The 26381-nt window shown below is 45.9% G+C and overlaps 1 protein-coding gene across 2 annotated transcripts in view; it reads left to right on the forward strand.

Annotated features, from left to right (window-relative positions):
- The first annotated feature begins 2968 nt into the window (after positions 1 to 2968).
- The window catches only part of nat9 (N-acetyltransferase 9 (GCN5-related, putative)), a 36007-nt gene continuing 12594 nt past the window's right edge, over positions 2969 to 26381 (forward strand). The window contains exons 1-5 of one of the 2 annotated variants that reach the window (XM_038777253.1): positions 2969 to 3098; positions 6205 to 6314; positions 7208 to 7348; positions 17297 to 17356; positions 23196 to 23290. In XM_038777253.1, the coding sequence (XP_038633181.1) occupies positions 3007 to 3098; positions 6205 to 6314; positions 7208 to 7348; positions 17297 to 17356; positions 23196 to 23290 (498 nt within the window). In that variant the 5' untranslated portion in view covers positions 2969 to 3006. The remainder of the gene's footprint in view (positions 3099 to 6204; positions 6315 to 7207; positions 7349 to 17296; positions 17357 to 23195; positions 23291 to 26381) is intronic. The other variant, XM_038777254.1, reaches the window with a different exon arrangement.

A 26381-nucleotide genomic window follows, 5' to 3' on the forward strand; every position in this document is an offset into this window, starting at 1 on the left:
AAATGCAGCACAAAACAGGCCCCTCGGTCCACAATGTTGTGCCGAACTTTTGTCCTAGATTAAGAACAAATTAATTTACACCCCATCATTCTACCATAATCCATGTACCTATCCAATAGTCGCTTTAAGGTCCCTAATGTTTCCAACTCAACTACTTCCACAGGCATTGCATTCCATGCCCCCACTACTCTCTGGGTAAAGAACCTGCCTCTGACATCCCCCTATATCTTCCACCATTCATCTTGAATTTATGTCCCCTTGTAATGGTTTGTTTTACCCGGGGAAAAAGTCTCTGACTGTCTACTCTATCATTTCCCTGATCATCTTATAAACCTCTATCAAGTCGCCTCTCATCCTTCTCCGTTCTAATGAGAAAAGGCCTAGCACCCTCAACCTTTCCTCGTAAGACCATTTCCTCCATTCCAGGCAATATCCTGATAAATCTCTTTTGCACCTTTTCCAAAGCTTCCACATCCTTCCTAATATGAGGTGACCAGAACTGCACACAGTACTCCAAATGTGGCCTTACCAAGGTTTTGTACAGCTGCATCATCACCTCACGGCTCTAAATTCAATCCCTCTGCTAATGAACAGCACACCTTCTTCACAGCTCTATCCACTTGAGTGGCAACTTTCAAAGATCTATGAACATAGACCCGAAGATCTCCCTGCTCCTCCACATTGCCAAGAACCCTACCGTTAACCCTGTATTCGCATTCATATTTGTCTTTCCAAAATGGACAATCTCACACTTTTCAGGGTTAAATTCCATCTGCCACTGCTCAGCTCAGCCCTGCATCCGATCTATGTCTCTTTGCAGCCGACAACAGCTCTCCTCACTATCCACAATTCCACCAATCTCCGTATCATCTGCAAATTTACTGACCCACCCTTCAACTCCCTCATCCAAGTCATTAATGAAAATCACAAACAGCAGAGGACCCAGAACTGATCCCTGCGGTACGTCACTGGTAACTGGGCTCCAGGCTGAATATTTGCCATCCACCACCACTCTCTGGCTTCTATCAGTTAGCCAGTTTGTTATCCAACGGGCCAAATTTCCCATTATCCCATGCCTCCTTACTTTCTGCATAAGCCTACCATGGGGAACCTTATCAAATGCCTTACTAAAATCCATACTACCTACATCCACTGCTTTACCTTCATCCATGTGCTTGGTCACCTCCTCAAAGAATTCGATAAGACTTGTGAGGCAAGACCTACCCCTCACAAATCCGTGCTGACTATCCCTAATCAAGCCGTGTCTTTCCAGATGCTCAGAAATCCTATCCCTCAGTTCCCTTTCCATTACTTTGCCGACCACTGAAGTAAGACTAACTGGCCTGTAATTCCCAGGGTTATCCCTATTCCCTTTTTTGAACAGGGGCACAACATTCACCACTCTCCAATCCCCATGTAGCATACTACCATAAATCTTGACACCCTCTCAGCCGAACACCTCAGGCTGGTTTGAGGTTGCCGATGCTGTGCTCTGTGATAGCATTGCTCTCACTTTATACCTGCAGGAGTTCCAGATCAGAGTCATGAGCCTTGTCATGAGTCGATAACCCTGGTCACCCAGTAGCCTACTTTGAACTTTACATGTTGGACCAAATATTGGTGACAAAGAGGAATGGCTCAGAATGAAGGAATTGTGTGTGTGTGTGTAATCAATGACTCGCACCACCCCTTTCCCCCAACCAACAGCGATTGGGTGGTGGCAGATGGGGGCTTTCCGAGGACCCAGCAGAGAAAGCTCCTGGATGCTGAGAAGAGACTGTGTGTTGCTCTCCCTCCCGAATGTTTCCTGTCTGCTGTTTCTGAGTCTGCCGAGAAGTCACGAGACCCTGATGAATCTACAATGAAAACCATTACAAAGTGAAAACAAAGATATCCAATTGGAGGCCTGGACTGAAGAAAGATCGAACTGGAAGATGTCCACTTGAATCAGGGTCTCTTATCCTTTTACTTTTAGTATTATTTTTACACGCTCTGCGTTTATGTTTTGCATGGAGGGTGGGGAGTTATGGGGGGGGGGGGGGGAAAGAGTAAAATTCAATAATAGTTAACCAGTTGTATTTGTTGCCTATTTATAGTTACTGTTAATAAGATAATTGTGTTTAAATTTACAAAGCCGGTGAGTGTAGTTGTGGGGTAACCAAACATCCAAAGTGTACAGGTATTTTTAAAATTAAGAGTTAATTTCAATTGTTACGACTTTGGATTAAGTGGGGCTGGAACTCATGACCTGTTAAGTAATGCTGGTGGGAAGGACATTTATTTATTTAAATCTGTTCAGCTGTGAGTTTAAAACTGTGTGTTTGCTTAAGTATAGTATTAAAAATGGCAGCACTGGCATCAGCCTTCTCTGTATGCTGCTGGGGCTGTTCAATGCAGGCAAGTAAACATCTTCACCAAGGTTCTTACCCATTTCTGATCAGGAGTGAAGATGTGGAGTTCAGGCTACATTTTCAAGCTTCAATTGGGTTGCAACTTGGGCCTATAACAAACTTTGCACTGAGCTCTCTGAGATTATAGTGCCAGACAGACTGTCCAAATGAAATGAAAATCGCTTGTCACGAATAGGCTTCCATGAAATTACTGTGAAAAGCCCCTAGTCGCCATATTCCAGCGCCTGTTCGGGAGGCTGGTACGGGAATTGAACCGTGCTGCTGGCCTGCCTTGGTCTGCTTTAAAAGCCCTGTAGGCCTCGGTCAGTGAGTTTCTTGGTCTGATTGTAGGCCTGAGCTCGGGTTTATGACAATACCTCAAAATGGATTCAACGTCTGCTCACAACACAATAATGAGAACCAAGACTAAAATCATCAGGTGAAATGAAGCATTTGGTACACTACGTATTCAGGTGAGATTCATCGCCGGGAGGGAGGACATTATCTGACGCCCCCCCCCCCCCGGCCGTCCGAAGCGCGCATGCACCACCCATCCCACGTGATTCGTCTTGTGGCCACGCACGCGCAATGAGAGGGGAAACTGGCTGGCCCGCGCATGCGGACTGGGAGGATGCGGCTGAACGCTGAGGTGGAGTTGCGGGGCCGAGTGGTGGTTCTGGTCCCCTACAGAGCGACACACGTCCCCAGGTGGGAGAATGGTTGCGGTGGCGAGAGGATCCATTCCGAGGCGGAGGCGGCGGCGGCGGCGCGCGGGGGGCGGGGTTGTGGTTTTAACGGTGACATTAAAATCTTGGGGGGGTTGTGGTTTTAACGGTGACATTAAAATCTTTCCTCCCCAAAAGGCACTGGCCCCGCGGGGGAAGATCCTGCAGGTGGCCCCCTCCCCCAATTTCCTGGGCCGTCCACCCCCTCATTAACACTCCCGTCCACACCAAAACACCTCCCCCACTAACACCCCCCAAAACACCTCCCCCACAAACACCCCACCCACTACCCAAAACATCCACTACCCAAAACATCCACCCCCACCAAAACATCCCCCTCACGCACAAACACTCCCAAAAACACCCCTGTCCACCCCCATCAAAACACTTCCCCACAAACACCTCTGTTCCCCCCCACAAAACATCCCCATCCACCCCCACCAGAACACCTCCCCCACAAACACCCCTGTCCACCGTCACCAAAACACTTCCCCCCACAAACACCGCTGTCCAGTCCGTCCACCCCTTCCCCAAAACATCACTATCCAACCCCCCAAAAACACCCCTGTCATCCTCCCCACAAACACCCCCATTCAGCTCCCCACCTAAAAAAACACCCCCTCCTCCCTCACAAACACCTTCCTCCACCCCTTACAAACACCTCCCCACCCCCTCACAAAAACACCCCCGTCCAGCCCCTCCCCAAAACATCCCCATCCACTGCCCCCACAAACTCGCCCGCCACCCCCCACAAACACCCCCGCCTGAAAACCACCTGTCCACTCCCCCACAACACCCCCCTCACAAACACCCTCGTCCACCCCCGACAAACATCTTCGTCCACCCCCTCCCCAAAACATCCACATCCACTGTCCCCACAAACACCCCCGCCACCCCCCACAAGCACCCCTGCCTGAAAAATACCCCCTGCCCACCCTCTCCCCAAACACCCCCCGACAAACACCTCCATCCACCCCCTCCCCAGAACATCTCCGTCCACCCCCTCCCCGAAACATCTCCGTCCACCCCCTCCCCGAAACATCTCCGTCCACCCCCTCCCTGAAACATCTCCGCCCACCCCTTCCCCGAAACATCTCCGGTCAGCCGCCTCCCCAAAACATCTCCGTCCACTCTCCCAAAACCTCTCTGTCCACTCCCCAAAACATCTCCGTCCACTCCCCAAAACATCTCCGTCCACCCGCCTGTCCAGAACATCTCTGTCCACTCTCCCCAAAACACCCCCCCCCCAATCCAATATCATAGAACATACAGTGCAGAAGCAGGCCATTCAGCCCATCGAGTCTGTACCAACCCACTTAAGCCCTCAGTTCCACCTTATCCCTGTAACCCAATAACCCCTCCTAACCTTTTTGGTCAATAGGGCGCTTTATCATGGCTAATCCACCTAACCTGCATGTCTTTGGGCTGTGGGAGGAAACCGGAGCACCCGGAAGAAACCCACACAGTGCAGGCTCCGCATAGACAGTGACTCACCGGGGAATCGAACCTGGGATCGTGGTGCTGTGAAGCCACAGTGCTACCGTGCTGCCCACAGCAAATCCTCCCCCCCCCCCCCCCCCCCCCCAGCAAAACACTCCCATCTACCTCCACACCTTGCCCCCCCGCCTCCCAAGGGGCAGTATTTTAGGGAAGGAATTCCAGAGCTTAGCAGCACGGCAGCTAAATGCATGGATGCTATTCTGAAGCAATGAAAATCAGGGATCTCCGTGTTAAAATCATGCTGGAATGAAATGCATCATTTCAGGTTGTCATCGGGAGTTGGTGTGAACAATTGGGGAAAGGTTAGAGAATTATTGCAAGTGTATAAAAAACACTTTACACTGCATGTTGGAGGAACAAGAGAGTTTGTATCTTTACTCTGTAAATCTTGTGAATAAACCTGGATTAAGAAAAAGACTGGCTTCAGATTCATCCTTTCCTCAATGACTCAAGATTGACTTTAACACTTGGGGTTGCAGGACTGAAGAATAGTCCAGAGATGGGGAACGGTGTGCCTTTGAACAAACTCAAATCTATACTGTCAGAAGCTCTTCACAGGGAGTGGTGCTTACGGAGAACTGGCTGGAAAGGAGATGAGGTCAAAATTAAATCAGCCATGATTGGATTGAATGGCACAGCAGGCTCGGGGGGCTGAATAGCCTAATCCTGTAAAGTTCTTACTAGCGGATGTGGGAATTCCCACAGCCCCTTATACCCAAGCTGCTGAAGAATTGGGCTGAAATGTCTGCAGTTTCCTGTGGTACTCACTAACAGGAGAACCTGATCACACAGACATCCCACTTACCTCACACACATGGTGCAATCTTGAACATAAAGAGAAAATACTGGACCATCTCAGCAGGTCTGACAGCATCTGGAGAGAGAAAAGGGTGCTAATGTTTCGAGTCTGGATGACTTGACAAAGCTTGACTTTGTGCAAAAGAAGGAGTAAAACGCAAATCAGCCCAGTTGACATCTTCCGATTTATATTTTTATTGACTTCAATACAACTAGGTGGGCTCCAGACCCGCATGAATATGATTGACTCTTTGACCTCTGACTAGATGAGCAAGTTATTCCATTGTAACCTTAGCACTGCCACCTCACGTAGCCAGGGACCTGGGTTTGATTCCAACCTTGTCTATGTGGAGTTTGCACGTTTTCCCTGGGTGCAACAGTTTCCTCCCACAGTCCAAAGCTGTGCAGGTTGGGTGGAATTGCTATGCCAAAATGGCCCTTAAGGTCCAACAGTTAGGTGAGATTACGGATTAGGGCAGGGAAGTGGGCCCAGGTGGGGTCCTCTTTCAGAAGGCCGGTGCAGACAGGATGGGTCAAAAAGCCTCCTGCACTGTAGCATCCAAGAAGACATCTCACCACTACCTTCTCAAGGACAATAATATTGTACATAAATTCTTGCCAGTGACATTATGTCATGAGCATTAATATAAAAAAGTTCATATTTTTGAATCCATAGATTGTGAACACAGTGCTTTATTCTAAAAATAGTCGTCCAATCAATTATTTTTCTCCTGTCAGTTATAACCACAGACAATATATTTGGTTGATGATTTATATTTAATTGTTTGCAGGTATCACCAATGGATGCAATCAGAGGAGTTACAGAAGCTCACAGCCTCGGAGCCACTTACCTTGGAGCAGGAATACCAGATGCAGAGAAGCTGGCGGGAGGATGCTGACAGTAAGGACTTGTTAATAATACTAAAGGTTTTCTTGGGCTGTCATTGAGCAGGCCAGCAGCAGAGAGCCGGATGTCCGTTTTCTCTGCAATGACGAGAACAAGACTGAATTTGTACAGGCTGTGTTTTATTTGTGTCCATCAAGCTGAAATGTAAATCATTCCATTTCGGGAGCCTAACATCCGTGTCAACAATGCCAGCTCAGATTAGATGCTATTCTGTTGTTGGATAGGCCTCAACCCTAAACCAGGGTCATATTTTTATGTCTCTCTCATTGCCCAATTTTGGCGTGCTTTTTCCACTGAGATGTACCCAAATGTATTGGGATCCACATAGATGCATACAGCCAACCTGAATCCCCTCAGTCCAGACTTAATATGAACCCTGGTTCCAGAGATAAAAGGCTAGTCTATAAACCCCTGCACAAATACAACTTGTTTTTATATCGTGCTTTTGGTGGTTTGTGTAGAAGGTCCCAAGTTATGAATTGTATCACTAACTTATTTTTTTGTTGAATCACAATTGGTAAGGTCTATATTAACCAGACGTAACCATAAATAGTTCTCCAATACAGTCCCCACCACTCAATCTAGATCAGATAAATAGTTCTAACTATTTGCCATTACCTTAGGAGTGAATAACAAAGGCATTGTTTAATGCACCGCCTGGTTTAAAGAGTTCCGTTCGTATCAATTTAAAAGCTATGCTGATTTCAGTCAAAGTCTGCTGTTCACGCTGGTAACAATTAGGTGTGTTATATCATTACTGCAGCCTACTATGGTTTTGCCATGTACATAACAGGCAAACTGTATTGACACAAACACCCCATCACCCAAATATGGGATGGAGTCTAGATTTAAAGATCTGAACATTGATGATCTTTGTATTTTGACAGAATGTACCTTCATTGTGTTGGACAAGCTGAGATGGGTGAGTGGTTCATACACAGAAGAGGACTGCATGGTTGGAGATGTGAATCTGTTCCTCACGGATGCTGAAGACTCCACAATGGCTGAAATTGAAATCATGATTGCAGGTTAGCTACCAGTTACAGCACTGTCACTGCGATTTCAGTTAAATATACAGTACTCCTATTGGGCCGTAATCTGCTGTTGTAGAGAGTAGCAGCATCTACCATTAGTTAAACATGGCCTGACTGTTTAATATTCATGATATTTGGCACTGCAAGTAGTTGGAAGTGCAAACGGAGTTGAGGCAAACTGGGCAACTGGGATGGCAGGCAGCTATGTATCTCTTTAACCAATCAGATTGGAGCGTTGTGAAATTAACAGAAAGGACTGAGAAGGAAGTGTAAATTACAACGGGTGAATTTGAGATCAAATCAGGTACAGAAAGAGAAGTAGAGGGGGAAAGGAAGATTGTGTTGGGATAGAGCAAAGACTGATGCAAAAGATAACAATTAAAATTGAATTTCTCATTTTAAAAATATCCAACAACAAAAACCTGAAGGGAAGAGAGCTACGCACTTTAAGTAGTTAATGTTTGATACCATAGAACTTTATTGGCAGTAATTAACAATTAGCATGGTAGCACAGTGGTTAGTACTGTTGCTTCACAGCGTCGGGGTCCCGGGTTGCATTCCTGCTTGGGTCACTGTCTGTGCGGAGTCTATACATTCTCCCTGTGTCGGCGTGGGATTCCTCCGGGTGTTCGGTTTCCTCCCACAAGTCCTGAAAGACGTGCTAGTTTGGTAATTTGGACATTCTGAATTCTCCCTCTGTGTACCCGAACAGGCGCTGGAATGTGGCGACTAGGGGATTTTCACAGTAACTTAATTGCAGTGTTGATGTAAGCCTACATGTGATAATAAAGAAAAAAAACAAATCCAACCGAGTCAATTACCACCCTATCAGTCCACTCCATCATCAGCAAAGTGTGGAAGGAAGTATCGAGCAGCACTTACTCAGCTCACTAAAGAGAGACTGCCCTTGACATCAAGGCAGCATTTGACCAAGTATGGCATCAAGGAGGCCTAGCTAAACTACAGTCAAGGGGAATCAGGGAGAAAACTCTTCGCTGACAGGAGTAATAACCTGATCAAAGGAAAATGGTTGTGGTGGTTGGAGGTCAATCATCTCAGCTCCAGGACATCACTGCAGGTGTTCCTCAAGGTCATGTCCTAGGCTCAACCATCTTCTGCTGCTTCATCAATGACCTCCCTTCCATCATAAGGTCAGAAGTGGGGATGTTTGCAGATGACTGCATAATGTTCAGCTTCATTTGCGACTCCTCAGATAATGTAGCTCCAAATGCAGCAAGACCTGGACAATATTCAGGTTGGGCTGACAAGTGGCAAGTTACATTCGTGCCAGCACGGTAGCATTGTGGATAGCGCAATTGCTTCACAGCTCCAGGGTCCCAGGTTCGATTCCGGCTTGGGTCACTGTGCGGAATCTGCACATCCTCCCCGTGTGTGTGTGGGTTTCCTCCGGGTGCTCCGGTTTCCTCCCACAGTCCAAAGATGTGCGGGTTAGGTGGATTGGCCATGCTAAATTGCCCTTAATGCCCAAGATTGTCCTTAGTGTTGGGTGGGGTTACTGGGTTATGGGGATAGGGTGGAGATGTTGACCTTGGGTAGGGTGCTCTTTCCAAGAGCTGGTGCAGACTCGATGGGCCGAATGGCCTCCTTCTGCACTGTAAATTCTATCTATCTACAAGAGAGGATCTAACCATTGCCCCATGACATTCAATGGCATTACCATCAGCATCCTGGTGGTTACTACTGATCAGAAACTGAACTGGACTAGCTATATTAATACCGTAGGTACCAGGGCAACTCAAAGGCTAGGAATCCTACAGCGAGTAACTCACCTCCTGAACACCCCCCCCCAAAAGAACCCTCTCCACCATCTACAAAATGAAATAGTCTCGCCAGGATGAGTGCAGCTCCAGCAACAATAAAGAAGCTTGACACCTTTCAAGACAAAGCCGCCCGCTTGATTACTCCCCTTTCCACAAACATTCAAACCCTCCATCACTGATGAACAGTTGGAGCCGTTTGTACCTCTACAAGTTGCACCGCAGTAATTCACCAAGGTTCCTTAGACAGCACCTTCCAAACTCATGATCACTACCATCAAGGACAAGGGCCGCAGATACCTGGGAATCCCACACCTGGAGGTTCCCCTCCAAGTCACTCACCACCCTGACTTGGAAATAAATCACTGTTCCTTCACTTTCGCTGCGGCAATACCCTGGAACTTCCTAACAGCACATTGGGTGTACCTATACCTCGAGGACTGCAGCAATTCAAGAAGGTAACTCATCACCACCTCTTTTTTAAACACAACTAGGGATGGGCAATAAATGTTGGCCTAACTACTGACCCCCACATCCTGTAAATAAATAAAGAAAAGTGTGCACAGCCCTTAAATTGCTCCAAAACACACCCCGTGCATCACTTCAGAGCAGCTTGACTTTCTCTGGCGATCTTGCATATATTTAGCACTTCTCATGACTACCTGATGTCTCAAAGCGCTTCACAGCCAATAAAGTCACCGCTGTAATGCAGGTCCGCGGCAGCCAATTTACCCGCAGAAAACTTTCAGAAACAGCAATGTGACCAGATAATCTGTTTGTGATATTAACTGAGGGATAAATACTGTCCGGGACACGGGGATACCTGCTGTACTTGATTTTTTTAAATTATTTGTTCATGGGTTAAGGGCAGTGCTAGCTGGGCCAGCATTTATTGCCCATCCCAGAGGGTAGATAAAAGTCAACCACAATGCCGTGGCTCTGGATTCACATGTAGGCCACACTGGAGTCACATGTAGGTCAGACCAGGTAAGGCCAACAGATTTCCTTCCCCAAAGGACATGAGTCAACAGATGGTTTTTTTACGACAATCGACAATGGTTTCATGGTCATCATTAGACCTTTAAACCCAGATCTTTTTTTAAATTGAAATTTCATCATCTGCCGTGATGGGATTTGAACACGGTACATGGGTACCAGAGCACTAACCTAGGTCTCTGGATTACTAGTCCAGTGAAAATACTACCACGTCACTGCCTCCCTAGGACGCCAGACTAGATAGGCCAAACGGCCGAATTCTGCTCCTATATCTTCTTCATCAGGCGAATGAGGCTCCGGGAGTTCTTCCACAGACCACAAGAGGCCGACAGCGAACCCAGTGAGTCAACCAATGAACCGGAACGGCAGACCGAGAGATCTGCGGTGCGGCACCCGAAGAGGAAAGAGTTGCATTGGACCACTCCGGAAGGCCGCTGCCCTAGACTCGACATGTATGCTCAAGCCGTAAGGAGTCGCGTCAATGCCAGATTCATCAGTCGCATTCACAAGACAGCCCTGAACATCACCCAAGCACAATGCAAACGCCATCCACGCTCTGAAGACAAACCACAACATCGTCATCAAACCAGCAGGCAAAGGAGGGGCCACCGTCATACTGAACAGAACGGTCTACTGCAAAGAGGTGTACTGACAACTCAACAACCAGCAACACTACAGACAGTTACCTGCAGATCTGACCAAGGCACACACTCACCAACTCAAAAGACTGATCAAGACCTTGGATCCAGACCTTCAGAGCACCCTACGTGCTCTCATCCCACGTACTCCCCGCGTTGGAGATCTCTACTGCCTCCCGAAAATACACAAGGCCAACGCACCAGGCCGGCCTATCGTGTCAGGCAATGGGACCCTGTGCGAGAACCTTTCTGGCTACATCGAGGGCATCTTGAAACCCATGCGTACAAGGAATGCCCAGCTTCTGCCGCAACACGACGGACTACCTACAGAAACTCAGCACCCATGGACCAGTTGAATCAGGAACATTCCTTGTCACAACGGACGTCTCGGCACTCTACACCAACATCCCCCATGATGGTGACATTGCTGCAACAGCCTCAGTAATCAACACCGACAACTGCCAATCTCCAGACGCAATTCTGTAACTCATCCGCTTCATTTTGGATCACAACGTCTTCACCTTCTCTTCATCCAGACGCACAGAATACCCAAGGGGACCAAATTCGCACCTAAATATGCCAATATCTTCATTCACAAGTTTGAACAAGACCTCACCGCACAGGACCTTCAACCAATGTTATACACCAGATAAATCGATTACATTTTTTCCTTTGGACCCACGGCGAAGAATCACTGAAACAACTACACGAAGTTCCATCCCACCATCAGACTCATCATGGACTACTCTCCAAAATCGGTTGCATTCTTGGACACTCATCTCCATCAAGGACGGTCACCTCAGCACTTCACTTTAACGCAAGCCAACAGATAACCTCACGATGCTTCACTTCTCCAGCTTCCACCTTAAACACATCTATGCACATCCCCTATGGACAAGCACAGGATCTGCTCAGACGAGGAGGATCTTAACAGACATCTACAGACGTTGAAAGATGCCCTAGGACGAACAGGATATGGCGCTTGACTCATTGATCGACAGTTCCAACGCACCACAGCAAAAAACCGCACCGACCTCCTCCGAAGACAAACACGGGACACAACCGACAGAGTACCCTTCATCGTTCAGTACTTCCCCAGAGCGGAGAAACTGACATCTTCTTCGCAGCCTTCAACAAGTCATCGATGTGTAGAAGTCAATATTTTTCCCGCTTCTGGACTGTGGTAGAAAGATTCAACAACGCTCGTTAAGAAAACATAACAAGATTTTATTTTCAAACAGACTGCAGTTTATGGCTGAAAGTTGAGGTCGGAGAGCAGAGAGTGTCTCTGCTGATTCCTACTCAAGTCCGCACTTTCACAGAGAATCAGCTCAGCATTTATACATTATCAGAATCAGGATTACGTAACTACAGCTTGGTCAGGAATTCGATCAGAAGTACAAACATAAGCAATATCATAAAACAGGCGTCACCTTGCTGACCTTTCAGGATTCTGTCCCGTCACTCAGATCATTATTTTGTCCTTGGATGGAATGTTTAAGAGTCGGAGGAGACTTGCTCTGGCCCTATCTTGTTGTATTTAGACTGTTTTGGGTTATGACAAGTTAGTCTTATCAGAATTTGCGGAGCCCAGGCATTTCGGATCAACTTGACCTTCTCTGATCTTATTCAGGCTTTAGGTCATGCGAAGTCAGCTTTTCTTACATTGTACCCAGTAGTTGACCAGTTTTCCCATCATGCCATTATTTACTTCGTACAACATCACATTCCCTCCTTTTGTCATATCATGACAACTAGTTAAATAGGTATATCCATGACTCGATTGAAAATGCATTTACACAAGCAACCAAGCAATCCTAACCCTAGTAGCATTAGTAGTAGTAGTAGAATGAAGGCCTTAAAGATCCAGTCAAATAATCCATGACCCAACCACCCTAGCCAACCCGGCGGGTTATAGTCGTGAAATTCACTGCCAATCTCTTGAATTTGAGCAGTCTGTCTCTTAATATGGTTGGCCAGGTTAGTGATATTTTCAGAGCCATCTGGAATATAAGTACAGCACTCCTAACCTACGATAGTGCACGTTCCTCCCTGCGAGGCTAACATAATCCAAAGCCAGTCGATTTTGTAATGCCACGGTCCGGACAGCCACAAGCTCAGCTGAAACCTCGGCCAGTGCCTGTCCAGTTTCCCTGGCTTCTGCTGCCATTATGTTTGCCAGATGTTCCAATGCTGAGGCCATGTGGATCAATTCGTCAGATGCCTTGCCCGTTCCGTACAGGGGAAATGCCATCATAAAGAACTGTTTAGAAATAGTCCTTTTTGCTCGGGAGGGGGAATGCTTAAGGGTGGGTAGGTGACGCATTTGAGGTACAACATATCCCAAAAAGCAGGATCCTGTCCAATCAATGGGGAGCCACGGATATGCTTTAGTGCCGCATATGAAATAGGTTCCATTATAGGCTGTAAAGTCATCAGCTAGCGCCATCCAGGGGATTGTGGATGTCTGTCCCCATGAACTGTTAGAGGTTATATTCTATACCCTGGACCAATCACAGTTAAACCTGCCCTTGATGGATATGCCTGGTACCGGTCTTTGCCAGTCAACTGTAAGGTTGCACCTACTTTGCCCCATTAACTTTCCTTTCCCTGATTTATTAAAACATATGGAACCTTAAACATTATATGAGTGGACAGTGAGGGAGGGTGGAGTCAAGGCATGATTATAGGTAGGTTGATACGAAGCTGAAAATCTAGTCATGTCATAGCCACCAGATCTCCATGTTTCCATATCCCCCCCTATCTCCCCTGATCCCTGTTTGATTTTGTCGTAAAATCCATTCAACTGTCTCTGCGGTATGAACATTTTTGGGAACATTTGCAAGAGGAAATATGAATGTTTTACCCTTGGTTTAAAAACAATTCGAGTACGCATTTTGTTGTCCTTCAGAAGAACCACTTTTTAATCATAATAAGGCCAGTACAACATACCAAGCAGTATTTAGTTTACATTATCTGACCTACTAAATTTCGCTCACAAGCAGTGTTAAAATATAGTCAATATTCCCAGCATGCTTCTAAATTGGTAACTCATTAACTTCCCTTCCATAATTCCCTTCTTGTGGATCTTTTAATCAACACCTTTTAGTAAATGATCATGTCCTCCGTAGAGAAGGGTGGTTTATGATGTATGGAGGACGGACGTATGACAGTTCCCTGTGTGTTATGAGCCTGGCAGCAAGAAGGCAAAGTGGCTAGGGCTGTTCTCCCGTGTCAGTACAACATCACAAGGGGGAGGCTGGACTTGGGGTGGTTGCACAGACGGAGTGGGGAGTGCGGGGCATAGGGGAAGTCTAGGGGTCAACTCCTCCTCCTCTTCCGTATCGCCTGAATAGGGAAACATCGGCATGCCAGAGCAACTGGGAGGATCCTCCTTTTGTTTAATCTGACGGGCTAGCCGTACCTGCCTATCGGTTGGAGATTTTTTTCTTTCGCTTTGTTTATGCTTTCTATCCCAAAGTTCACATTCCAATTTTAATGTCTCCCAATTTTTTGCTTTACCATCCACACAATCATCAATCCTTTTTCTGCGGGCGTTATCTCTCCAACTCATTAATAGTGATTGTTCATGGCGTTTAGTGGACTTTTTTCCACTGTGAAATTAAAGACTTCCATTTGAAGCCGGCGTTTCTCTGCCAGATAATTTTTTCAGCAACAATGCAATTATCATAGTTCCAAGTGCCCCCTAGTGGCCAAATATCATTACCCAATTTATTGTTCAGCGCGGCAGATAATCTCCGGAAATTACGTTCTTGAGAAGGGTTTTCGGAACACATAAAAAAATAGAGGGGAATTGCCCCAGGTTTTGTCTAAACTCTGTCCCATAATGTCAGTAAAATGTGCCCCTGGCAACAAAAGTGATATCAAATTGCAGGGTCCCTGACCTAAACTTAATCAAAGGGTCCCTGACCCAAACTTAAGCCTGTATAAACCTGATCCAGATTGAAAACGAGATCAAGAGGTCCCTGACCTGAGGCTAATCACAATCGGGTCCCTGACCCTAAACACTCTACTCACAGTCAAATTTAGATTCGAGAACCGTCACCTGTCAGTTTCCTCCGTCAGGGACGAGGGGTTGCACCACAGATCCAAGAGAGAGAAAGAGACCAAGGTGAATCATACCTTGTGCTGGCGTCCGTCTCTTCCCTCTGGGTCATGACTTGATCACTTCTTCAGTCCCCCACGGAATTCACTCAGGATATTGGTTTTTCCTTCGCAGCGCCAAATTTAGAAGTCAGTATTTTTCCCGCTTCTGGACTGTGGTAGAAAGATTCAGCAACGCTCGTTAAGAAAACATAACAAGATTTTATTTTCAAACAGACTGCACTTCATGGCTGAAAGTTGAGGTCGGAGAGCAGAGAGTGTCTCTGAAGATTGCTACTCAAGTCCGCACTTTCATAGAGAATTATCAGAATCAGGATTACGTGACTACACTTGGTCAGGAATTCGATCAGAAGTACAAACATAAGCAATATCATAAAACAAGCGTTACCTTGCTGACCTTTCAGGACTCTGTCCCATCACTTAGATCATTATTTTGTCCTTTGATGGAATGTTTAAGAGTCGGAGGAGACTTGCTCTGACCCTATCTTGTTGTATTTAGACTGTTTTGGGTTATGACGAGTTAGTCTTATCAGAATTTGCGGAGCCCATGCATTTCGGATCACCTTGACCTTCTCTGCAGGCTTTGGGTCATGCGAAGTCAGCTTTTCTTACATTGTACCCAGTAGTTGACCAGTTTTCCCATCATGCCATTATTTACTTCGTACAACATCACAGATGAAGATGAACATCTTGCCAAGGCCATCTCCACACCCCCACTACTTGCCTTCAAACAACTGCGCAACCTCAAAACAAACCATTGTTTGCAGCAAACTACCCAGCCTTCAGAACAGCAGCCACCATACCACGCAACCCTGCCATGGCAATCTCTGCAAGATGTGCCAGATCATTGACATGGGTACCACCATTACACGTGAGAACACCACCCACCACATATGCGCTATATACTCGTGCGACTCGGCCAACGTTATCTACCTCATACGCTGCAGGAAAGGATGTACCAAAGCATGGTACATTGGCGAGACCATGCAGATATCGCGCGCCAATTGCCAGGCAGGAATGTTCCCTTCCAGTTGACTTCAGCAGTCAAGGGCATTCAGCCTCTGATCTCTGGGTAAGCGTTCTCCAAGGCGGCCTTCAGGACGTGTGACAATGCAAAATCACCGAGCAGAAACCTATAGCCAAGTTCCGCACACGTGAGTACGGCCTCAACCGGGACCTTGGATTCATGTCGCATTACATTCACCCCCCACCATCTGGCCTGGGCTTGCGAAATCCTACCTATTGTCCTGGCTTGAGACAATTCACACCTCTTTAACCTAGGGTTACCCCTACCTCTGGATCTGTAAAGACTTAATTACCTGCAAATGCTCGCATTCAAAGCAATGTCTTGCATCTTTGACTTTGTCTATATATGTTTCTGGAACATACCTCTTCATTCACCTGAGGAAGGAGCAGTGCTCTGAAAGCTAGTGATTTGAAACAAACCTGTTGGACTTTAACCTGGTGTTGTAAGACTTCTTACTGTGCTCACCCCAGTCCAACACCGGCATCTCCACATCATGCCTATATCTTATGGTCTGTTTGCACTTAAATTGCTATTGCATTTGCACATAAACACGCCGTTATTCTGACAGCACATTATGTCCTCTTAAAATGAAAACAGCCAATACAATTCCAGATGGTGTCCTTCTAAACTTGGGTTGCACCTGGAGTACAGGTTTGAGATCTGTAACATGAACATTTGAATATTGCTGAAAAGAAAGACATGCCATTGAAGATTTTTGTCACTGAAAACCAATTTAAGATTACCAGCCGGGCTAGCAATGTGACTCGCGTGCATGCTCCAAGCCACATATATTCACACACAGGGTGCTGTCCTTTGCAGACATAAGGAGCATGTTCATGATTTGTGCCTTTTTTGTAAAGTAAAAAAAAACTTGGGAGATGGTCATTTCCTGGTTCATTCCCCAGGGCAATGCCTTGACCAATTAGTCGACCTGCCTGGTTTGATTTTCAACAAAAGCTTGACAGTTAGCTGTTCCCGGATGCATTCTCCATGACAATACTTCTACCAATCAGAGTTCACTTGCCCATCAATCAGCATTCTCTCCTCTTGCAGGATAAATTGTTGTTCCCTTTACAACTGGTATTCTTCTGAATTGTCCTGAGAAGTGCAAAATGTAAAGCTTCAACAGCATGTCTTTTTTCTTCAGCTACTAAAGTTATGTACTACCAAACAGGTTTGATGTACCCCCCGGATTCCTCTGCTCATGTTGATGTATTCTTGGGGTCTCCAAAGCGCATGTTGATCTACTGGAACATTAATTGAGACCCCTTACAAGTCCTGATCTATGGTGGTTCTACTGGTGTATTGTGCTCTGTGTGGTCCATATAGTGTTTGTATTCCCTGGTGATATTAAATATTGCGTGCTTGTGTTTTTTAGAGCCTAGTTACAGAGGAATGGGGTTTGGAAAGGAAGCAACGATGATGATGATGTATTATGGTGAGAACATGTATTATCTGCTCTATCCTTCAGCTAATGATCCTCCAGCATTAAGCAACCTTCCACATACATGACCATCAACTGCATTCCGCTCCACCTCTCACCTGCAAATTATTTCAGTCTAAATAGGAAGTCTGTCCATTCTGAGATTCCTGTTCGAGTCGGCTCCCACTCTTTACTATGTTTCCTATCTGCCTTCAAATACAAGAGTAAAAGTGAGCCAATGATATAGCACCTTTATCATAGTAAAACACCCCAAAGTGCTCCCATAGGAATGGTTCCAAACAGAATTTACATGATTCACAGAGATATCAGGACAGATAAACCAAAGCTTGGTCAAAGAGGCAGGGTTAAAGGCATTTCTTTAACGAGTTGGAAAGGATTCGAGAGATAATTCCAGAGTTTAGCGCCTAGGTAGCTGAAGACATAGGTGCCAGTGTTGGAGAAATTAAAATCAAGGTTACCAAAGAATTAGAGGAACACCAATATCTCGGGGGAGATCAGAGATAGGGAGGGATAAGGCAACGGAGGGATTTGAAAAGGAGGATGAGAATTTGACAAAGGGTGATGATTAAACAGGATTTGGTGAGAGTTAGGAGGGAAAGCAGTGGCGTAGTTGTACTGTCTAGTAATCCAGAGACCCAGAGTCATGCTCTGGAGACCCGAGTTCAAATCCCGCCATGGCATAAAACAATCTGGAATTCTAAAGGTGACCATGAGACCGTTGTCAATTGTCATAAAAATCCATCTGGTTCGCGAATGTCCTAATGGTTTGCAAGGGAAGGAAATCTGTTGTCTTTACCTGGTCTGGCCTACATGATCCACAGCAATGTGGTTGACTCTTAAATACCCTCGGGGATACAGCACAGGAACAGTCCCTTTGGCACTCCAAGCTTGCGCCAACCATGGTACCTGCTTAAACTAAAACAGTCTGCACTTACGCAGTCCGTATCTTTCCATTCCCACTCTATTCATATATTTGTCTAGATGCTCCTTAAATGCCGCTATTGTACCTGCTTCCACCACCTCCCCAGGCAGCGCATTGCATATGTGTAAAAACCTTGCCTCGCACATCTGTTCTAAACTTTTCCCCATGCACTTTAAACCTATGTCCCCTAGTACATAAATACTGCCCAGTGTGAAAGAATAAAAATAAAGGATTTGGTTGGCCGATTTAGGTGAATTTATGGAGGTAAGAGATGGAAGATACTGATAAAGAAGTAACAAAGGTATGGATGAGGGTAACCATTTTAGGCCATTTTATAGCACTTCAAAAATAATGGCAGGATGGACAGAGTCGGCAGGGATTTATGAAGGGGAAATCATGCTTGACAAATCTACTGAAATTTTTCGAAGATGTAAGTAGTAGAGTTGATAAAGGGGAGCCAGTGGATGTGGTACATTTAGACTTTGAGAAGGCTTTTGGCAAATAAGAGATTAGGGTGTAAAATTAAAGCGCAGTGGGATTAGGGGTAATGTATTGAGATGGATAGAAACAAAGAGTAGGGATTAACGGGTCTTTTTCAAATTGGCAGGCAGCGACTCGTGGGGTACATAGATACATAGGTACATAGAAGATAGGAGCAGGAGGAGGCCTTTTGACCCTTCGAGCCTGGTCCGCCATTCATCATGATCATGGCTGATCATCCAACTCAATAGCCTAATTCTGCTTTCACCCACAGCCTTTGATCCCATTCTGCCCAGGTGCTATATCCAGCCACCTCTTAATATATTCAAAGTTTTAGCATCAACTACTTCCTGTGGTAATGCATTCCACAGGCTTAACCTGAATCCTCACCCCTGGTTCTGGACACACCCATCATTGGTAACATCTTCCCTGCATCTACCCTGTCTAGTTCTGTTAGAATTTTATAAGTCTCTATGAGATTCCCCCCTCATTCTTCTGAACTCCAGTGAGAACTATCCCAACCCAGTCAATCTCTCCTCATATGACAGTCCCGCCATCCCTGGAATCAATCTGGTAAACCTTCACTGCATTCCCTCGAGAGCAAGAACATCCTTCTTCAGAGAAGAAGACCAAAACTGCATACAATACTCCCAAGTTTGGCCTCACCAAGGTCCTGTACAATTGCAGCAACACATCCCGGCTTCTATACTCGAAACCTCTTACAATGAAGGCCAACATACATTATTACCACCTGCTGTACCTGCATGCTAACCTTCAGCGAATGGTGAACAAGGATACCCAGGTCCTGCTGCACACTCCCCTCTCCCAATTTACCATTCAGGTACTAATCTGCCTTCCTGTTTTTGCTTCCAAAATGAATACCTCACACTTATCCAAATTATACTGCATCTGCCATTGGTTTGCCCACTCTCCCAACTGTCCAGATCTTGCTGGAGGATCCCTGCATCCTCGTTACAATTCACTCTCCCACCTAATTTGGTATCATCTGCAAACTTTGAGATGTTACATTTTGTTCCCTCATCCAAATCATTAATTGTGAATAGCTGGGGTCCCAGCACCGATCCCTGTGGTATCCCACTAGTTACTGTCTGCCAATATGAAAAGGACCCATTAATCCCTACTCTTTGTTTCCTCTCTGCCAATCAGTTATCTATCCACCTCAATACATTTCCCACAATCCCATGCGCTTTAATTCTGCACAATAATCTCTAATGCGGGACTTTGTCAAACACCTTCTGAAAGTCCAAATATACCACATCGACTGGCTCCCCCTTGTCGACTGTACTGGTTGCCTACCTCTTCAAAGAATTCCAATAGATTTGTCAAGCATGATTTTCCCTTCATAAATCCATGCTGACTCTGACTGATCCTGCCACTGCTTTCTCGATGTTCTGCTATAAAGTCCTTGATAATGGATTCAAGCATTTTCCCCACTACCGATGTTAGGCTTACTGGTCTGTAATTCCCTGCTTTCTCTCTACCCCCTTTTTGAATATCGGAGTGACGTGAGCTACACTCTGCAGATTCTCAGGTCCTGGGGATTTATCTACCTTCAATCCCATCAGTTTTCCCAGCACCATTTTTCTACTAATGTTGACCTCCCTCAGTTCTTCCCTCTCACTAAACCTTTCAGTCTCCAACATTCTGGGATCTGATTTGTGTCCTCATTTGTGAAGACAGAATCAAAGTATGTATTCAATTGCTCAGCCATTTCTTTGTCTCTTATTCCCCTGTTTCTGTCTGTAAGGGGCCTACATTTCTCTTTACCAATCTCTTTCTCGTCACATATCTCCGGAAACTCTTAGTGTCAGTCTTTTTGTGCCCTGCAAGCTTCCTTTCGTACTGTACTTTCCCATTCTTAATCAATCCCTTCGTCCTTCTTTGCTGAATTCTAAACTGCTCCCAATCCTCAGACCTATTATTTTTCTTGGCCAATCGGTATGCTTCTTCCTTATATCGGATACTATTTCTAATTTCCTTTGTAAGCTATGGATTGGCCCTCTTACTCCCTTTGCTTTTGTGCCAGACAGGAATGAACAGTTGTTGTAGTTCCTCCACGTGTTCCTTGAATGTTTGCCATTGTCTATCCACTGTCATCCCTCCACTGTACGCAGAGATCGGTGCTAGGACCCCAGCTATTCACAGTATATATTAGTGATTTAGATGAAGAGGGGTTAGCACTGCTGCCTCACGGCACTGGGACCTGGGTTCAATCACGGTTCCGGGTCACTCCCTGTGTCTGTGGGTCTCACCCCTACAATTCAAAGATGTGCAGAGTAGGTGGATTGGTCATGCTAAATTGCCCCTTAATTGGAAAAATTTAAAACATTTTCAAAAAAAATGATTTAGGTGAGGGAACAAAATGTAATATCTTCAAATTTGCAGATGACAGCATGATGGGAGGGTGAGCTGTGAGGAGAATGCAGAGATTCTTCATTGCGATTTGGACAAGTTGAGTGAGTGGGCAAATGAATGTCAGAAGCAGTATTTTTTTTTACATTTAGAGTACCCAATTCTTTTTTTTCCAATTAAGAGGCAATTTAGCATGGCCAATCCACCTACCCTGCACATAGATACGTAGAAGATAGGAGAAGGAGGTAGACTTTAGGCCTTCGAGCCTGCTCCGCCATTCGTCACGATCATGGCTGATCATCCAACTCAATAGTCTGATGCTGTTTTCTCCCCATAGCCTATGATCCAGCCGCCTCTTGAATATATTCAAAGTTTTAGCATCAACTACTTCCTGTGGTAATGAATTCCACAGGCTCACCACTATTTGTGTGAAGAAATGTCTCCTTATCACTGTCCGAAATGTTTGGGTTTGTGGGGGTGAGACTCATACAGACACGGAGTGAATGTGCAAACTACACACGGATAGTGATCGGGGCTTGGATTGAACATGGGTCTTCACTACCGTGAGGCAGCAGTGCTAACCACTGCGCCACCGTGCCGCCCTGGCAGATGCAGTATAATTTGGAGAAATGCGAGGTTATCCATTTTTGATAGCACAAATGTGAAGGCAGACTATTATCTGAATGGCCATAAATTAGGAGAGTGGAATGTGCAATGAGACCTGGGTGTTCTCATGCACCAATCACTGAAGGTAAGTATGCAGGTACAGCAGGCGGTAAAGAAGGCAAATGGTATGTTGGCCTTCAAAGCGACAGGATTCGAGTACAGGAGCAGGGATGTCTTGCTGCAATTTTGAGGCCACACCTGGAATACTGTGTGCAATTTTGGTCTCCTTATCTGAGGAAGGATGTTCTTGCTGTAGAGGGAGTGCAGTGAAGGTTTACCAGACCGATTCCCAGGATGGTGGGACTGTCGTACGAGGAGAGATTGAATCGGTTAGGATTGCATTCACTGGAGTTCAGAAGAATATCAGAAACCTATAAAATTCTAACAGGACTAGACAGGGTAGATGCAGGAAGATTGTTCCCGATGGTGTTTGTGTCCAGAACCAGGGGTCACAACCTGAGGATGCAGGGTCGGCTATTTAAAACAGATTTTTTTAAAAATAATAAATTTAGAGTACCCAATTATTTTTTCCAATTAAGGGGCAATTTAACGTGGCCAATCCACCTATCCTGCACATCTTTTGGGTTGTGGGGGTGAAACCCACGCAGACACGGGGAGAACGTGCAAACTCCTCACGGACAGTGACCCAGAGCCGGGATTCGAACCCGGGTCCTCAGCGCCGTAGGCAGCAATGCTGACCACTGTGCCACCGTGCTGCCCATTTAAAACAGAGATAAGGAGACATTTCTTCACCCAGGGAGTGGTTGGCCTGTGGAATTTGTTACCACAGGAAGTTGATGAGACCAAAACATTGTATCTTTTCAAGAAGCAGTTAGATATGGCTTTTGGGCAAAAGGAATCCTAGGATATGGGGGGGGGGGGAAGCAGGATTAGGCTATTGAGTTGGATGATCAGCCATGCTGATAATGAATGGCGGTACAGGTTCGAAGGGCCGAATGGGCTACTCCTATTTTCTATGTTTCTATGAATAGTGTAATTCAGCCTCAGACAGTTGGCTGGGAGAGGGATGGAGGAAGTGACATGGGATCAGTGTTTGTTACAGTTTGACAATGTGATTTACAGCCAATTAACTACTTTTTGAAGTGTAGTTGGAACTGTAGGAACATGGGAAGCGTGGCAGCCAATTTGTGGACAGCAATCTCCCATAGACAGCAATGTGATAACGATCAGGTAACCTGCTTTTTTGTGATGTTGATTTTGGGATAAATATTAGTTATGACACTGAGGTTAAGTCCCTTGCTCATCTTCAAAATAGTACCGTGCAGAGACAGCTGAGTACATGGTCTCAATCATAATGACAAAGTATATGTGCTCCTTGTACTTGTTGGTTGTGTGATAAACATTTGTTTATTTGGTTGCTTTTTTCCTCAGGAATGACCAAACTGGGGATAAAAACATTTCAAGCCAAAATCGACCTGGAAAATACAATCAGCATTGCTATGTTTCAAAACTTTCACTTTAAAGAGGTAATGCACCTTACTTATGTGCTAACTTTCCATTCCAACTCTCCACACTCCGATGGAAAATGTCTTCTGCATTTAACTGTTGGATCAGTATAACCAGCCAATAATTTCCTGTCTTCTGCCTCCCTTGTTAAACAAGGGTGTTGCATTAGCCATTTTCCAATCCTCTGGGACCCTCCCTGGCTCCAGTGATTCTTGAAAGATTACCACCAATGTCTCTACAATCTCCTCAGCTATCTGCTTCAGACGTCTGGGGTGTAGTCCATCCAGTCCAGGGGATTTATCCACCTTCAGACCTTTCAGTTTCCCCAGCACCTTCTCCTTAGTAATGGCCACTACACTCGCCTCTGCCCCCTGACTCTCTTGAAGTTCTACCACTGGTATCTTGCACTGTGAAGACGAATGCAAAGTACCAATTCAGTTCCTCTGCCATTTCTTTGTTCCCTATTAGTACTTGATAGCACTGTTTATGACTCCTTCCATCACTTTGCTGATGATGGACAGTAGACTGATAGGGCGGTAATTGGCTGGATTGGATTTGTCCTGTTTCTTGTGTACAGGACACACCTGGGCAATTTTCTACATTGCTGGGTAGATGCCAGTATTGTAGCTGTACTGGAACAGCTTGGCTAGGGGTGCAGCAAGTTCTGGAGCACAAGTCTTCAGTACTATTGCCGGAACATTGTCAGGGCCCATAGCCTTTGCAGTATCCAGTTACCTTTATTTTTTTTAATATAAATTTGGAGTACTCAATTATTCTTTCCAATTAAGGGGCAATTTAGCGTGGCCAATCCACCTACCCTGCACGTCTTTGGGTTGTGGGATGAGACCCACTCGGACATGGGGAGAATGTGCAAACTCCACATGTACAGTGACCCGGGGCCGGCCGAGTGCTCGGTACGTGTAGCAGCAGTGCTAACCATTGCGCCACTGTTCCGCCTATCCAGTTACCTTTATTCAATTGTAAAACCATTACCATCTGATTCCAACTTCTTCCTCTCAAACTGCAAGGTGAATTCTATCATATTGTGGTCACTGGCCCCTAAGGGTTCCTTCAACTTAAGTTCCCTAATCAAGTCTGCCTCATTACACAGCACCAAATCCAGAACTGCTTGTTTCCTAGTAGGCTCTGTCACAAGCACCCCAAAAAAAACAGCTCGTAGACATTCCACAAATTCCTTGGGATCCGCTACCAACCTGATTTTCCCAGTCCACCTACATATTGAAGTCCTCCATGATTATTTTTTTGAAGTATTTTTATTCAGCAAATTTTCAACTATTTTACAATACAAAACAACCCCAAACAAAACCCCCTGACCCCACCCCTCAACAGTAACCAACTCCCGTAAATGCATGATAAACAAACTCCATCACTCCCCTCAGCGCAAACTTCACCTTCTCCAGGGTCACAAACTCCAACAGGTCTGCCCGCCACACCGAGGTACAGGGTGGAGAAGCTGACCTTCACCACAACAAGACCCGCCTGCGAGCAATCAGCAAGGCGAAGGCTAAAATATCTGCCCCGGCACCCACCGGCAGCTCCAGCCAGTCTGACACCCCAAATATGGCTTCTAGGGGACCGGGCTCCCTATCCACATGCAACCCCTGAGATGGTGCTGAACACCTCCTCCAAAACCTTCCAACTTTGGGCAGAACCAAAACATATGTACATTGTTCGCAGGGCCCCTCCTGCATCGCTCACATACATCCTCCACCCCCTCGAACAGCTGGCTAATCTTTGATTTTGTGAGGTGTGTCCTGTGCACTACCTTCAGCTGTATCAGCCCCAGCCTCGCACGTGGAGTTGAGGCATTTACCCACCATAGCACCTCACACCACAGACCATCCTCTAGCACAGGGGTGGGCAAACTACGGCCCGACAAAGGTTTTTATGCGGCCCGCCAATGAGGTGCCCGGAATCATAACCGGCATTTTTGAAAAGCCGCCGGGGAAAAGCCGCTGAAGTAAATGCGCTTATTGTTTGTAACCTGGACTCCTATTGGTCGCACACCCAACTAAACCGACCAATAAGGCAGCCCCACTCATCCACCCCACTACGCGCGTTTTTATCGTTGACTCGGCTAGGCTGTGCTTCTGTCAGTGTTAAGGATCAGCACAAGCAACTTGACACCGGATTTCAACAAACTGGAAAATGACTGCAGTCAGATGCATCATTCTCATTGACATTGTTCTGTTACTTACTGAGTTACTTTCTTTTTCAAATAAATGTGCTTTTTTTTCTTTAAAGACCTTTTATTTTGGCTATTTAAAATATTAATTATTTTACTTAATATACTATGCGGCCCTTTAAAATTGTGAATTTCTGAATGTGGCCCTTGCACGGAACAGTTTGCCCACCCCTGCTCTAGCATTACCCCAAACTCATCCTCCCACCTTGTCTTAAGCCCCCCCCCCATCAAGGCCACCTCAAAATCCTCCCGTAAATCACCGAGAATACCCTCCCATCTCCAACCATCCCCCACCACCCCTCCAACAATGAGGAGGCAGGCGCTATTGGGAAGAGTTTCCTTGCAAAGTCCCACACCTGCATATACCTGAAACTTTCACCCCATGCCAACCCAAACTTCTCACGCAACTCCTCCAAACTCGCAAATCACCCTCCCAGAAACAGATCCTCATTTCCTTAATCCCCCCTTTCTTCCCATCCCTGAAACCTTGCATCCGTCTTTCCTGCTCAAAGTAATATTGCCGTATAAGCCTTTTCTATCTCCTGATTTATTTTCTGCCCCACATCCTGGCTACTGAAAAATGAAATGAAAATCGCTTATTGTGACGAGTAGGCTTCAATGAAGTTACTGTGAAAAGCCCCTAGTCGCCACATTCCGGCGCCTGTTCGGGGAGGCTGGTACGGGAATTGAACCGTGCTGCTGGCGTGCCTTGGTGTGCTTTAAAAGCCAGCGATTTAGCCCAGTGTGCTAACCCAGCCCCTAACTGCTAGGGGGCCTGTACTTAACTCCCATTGGGATCTTTTTTATTCCGATTCCTCAGCTCTACCCAAACAGATTCTACGCCTACTGACCCTTATCGCTTCTTGCTATTGATTTAAATTAATTTCTTACTAACAAGGCAACCC

This window comes from Scyliorhinus canicula, chromosome 18 (genome assembly GCF_902713615.1).
Source record: "Scyliorhinus canicula chromosome 18, sScyCan1.1, whole genome shotgun sequence".
In the NCBI taxonomy this organism is placed as follows: domain Eukaryota; kingdom Metazoa; phylum Chordata; class Chondrichthyes; order Carcharhiniformes; family Scyliorhinidae; genus Scyliorhinus; species Scyliorhinus canicula.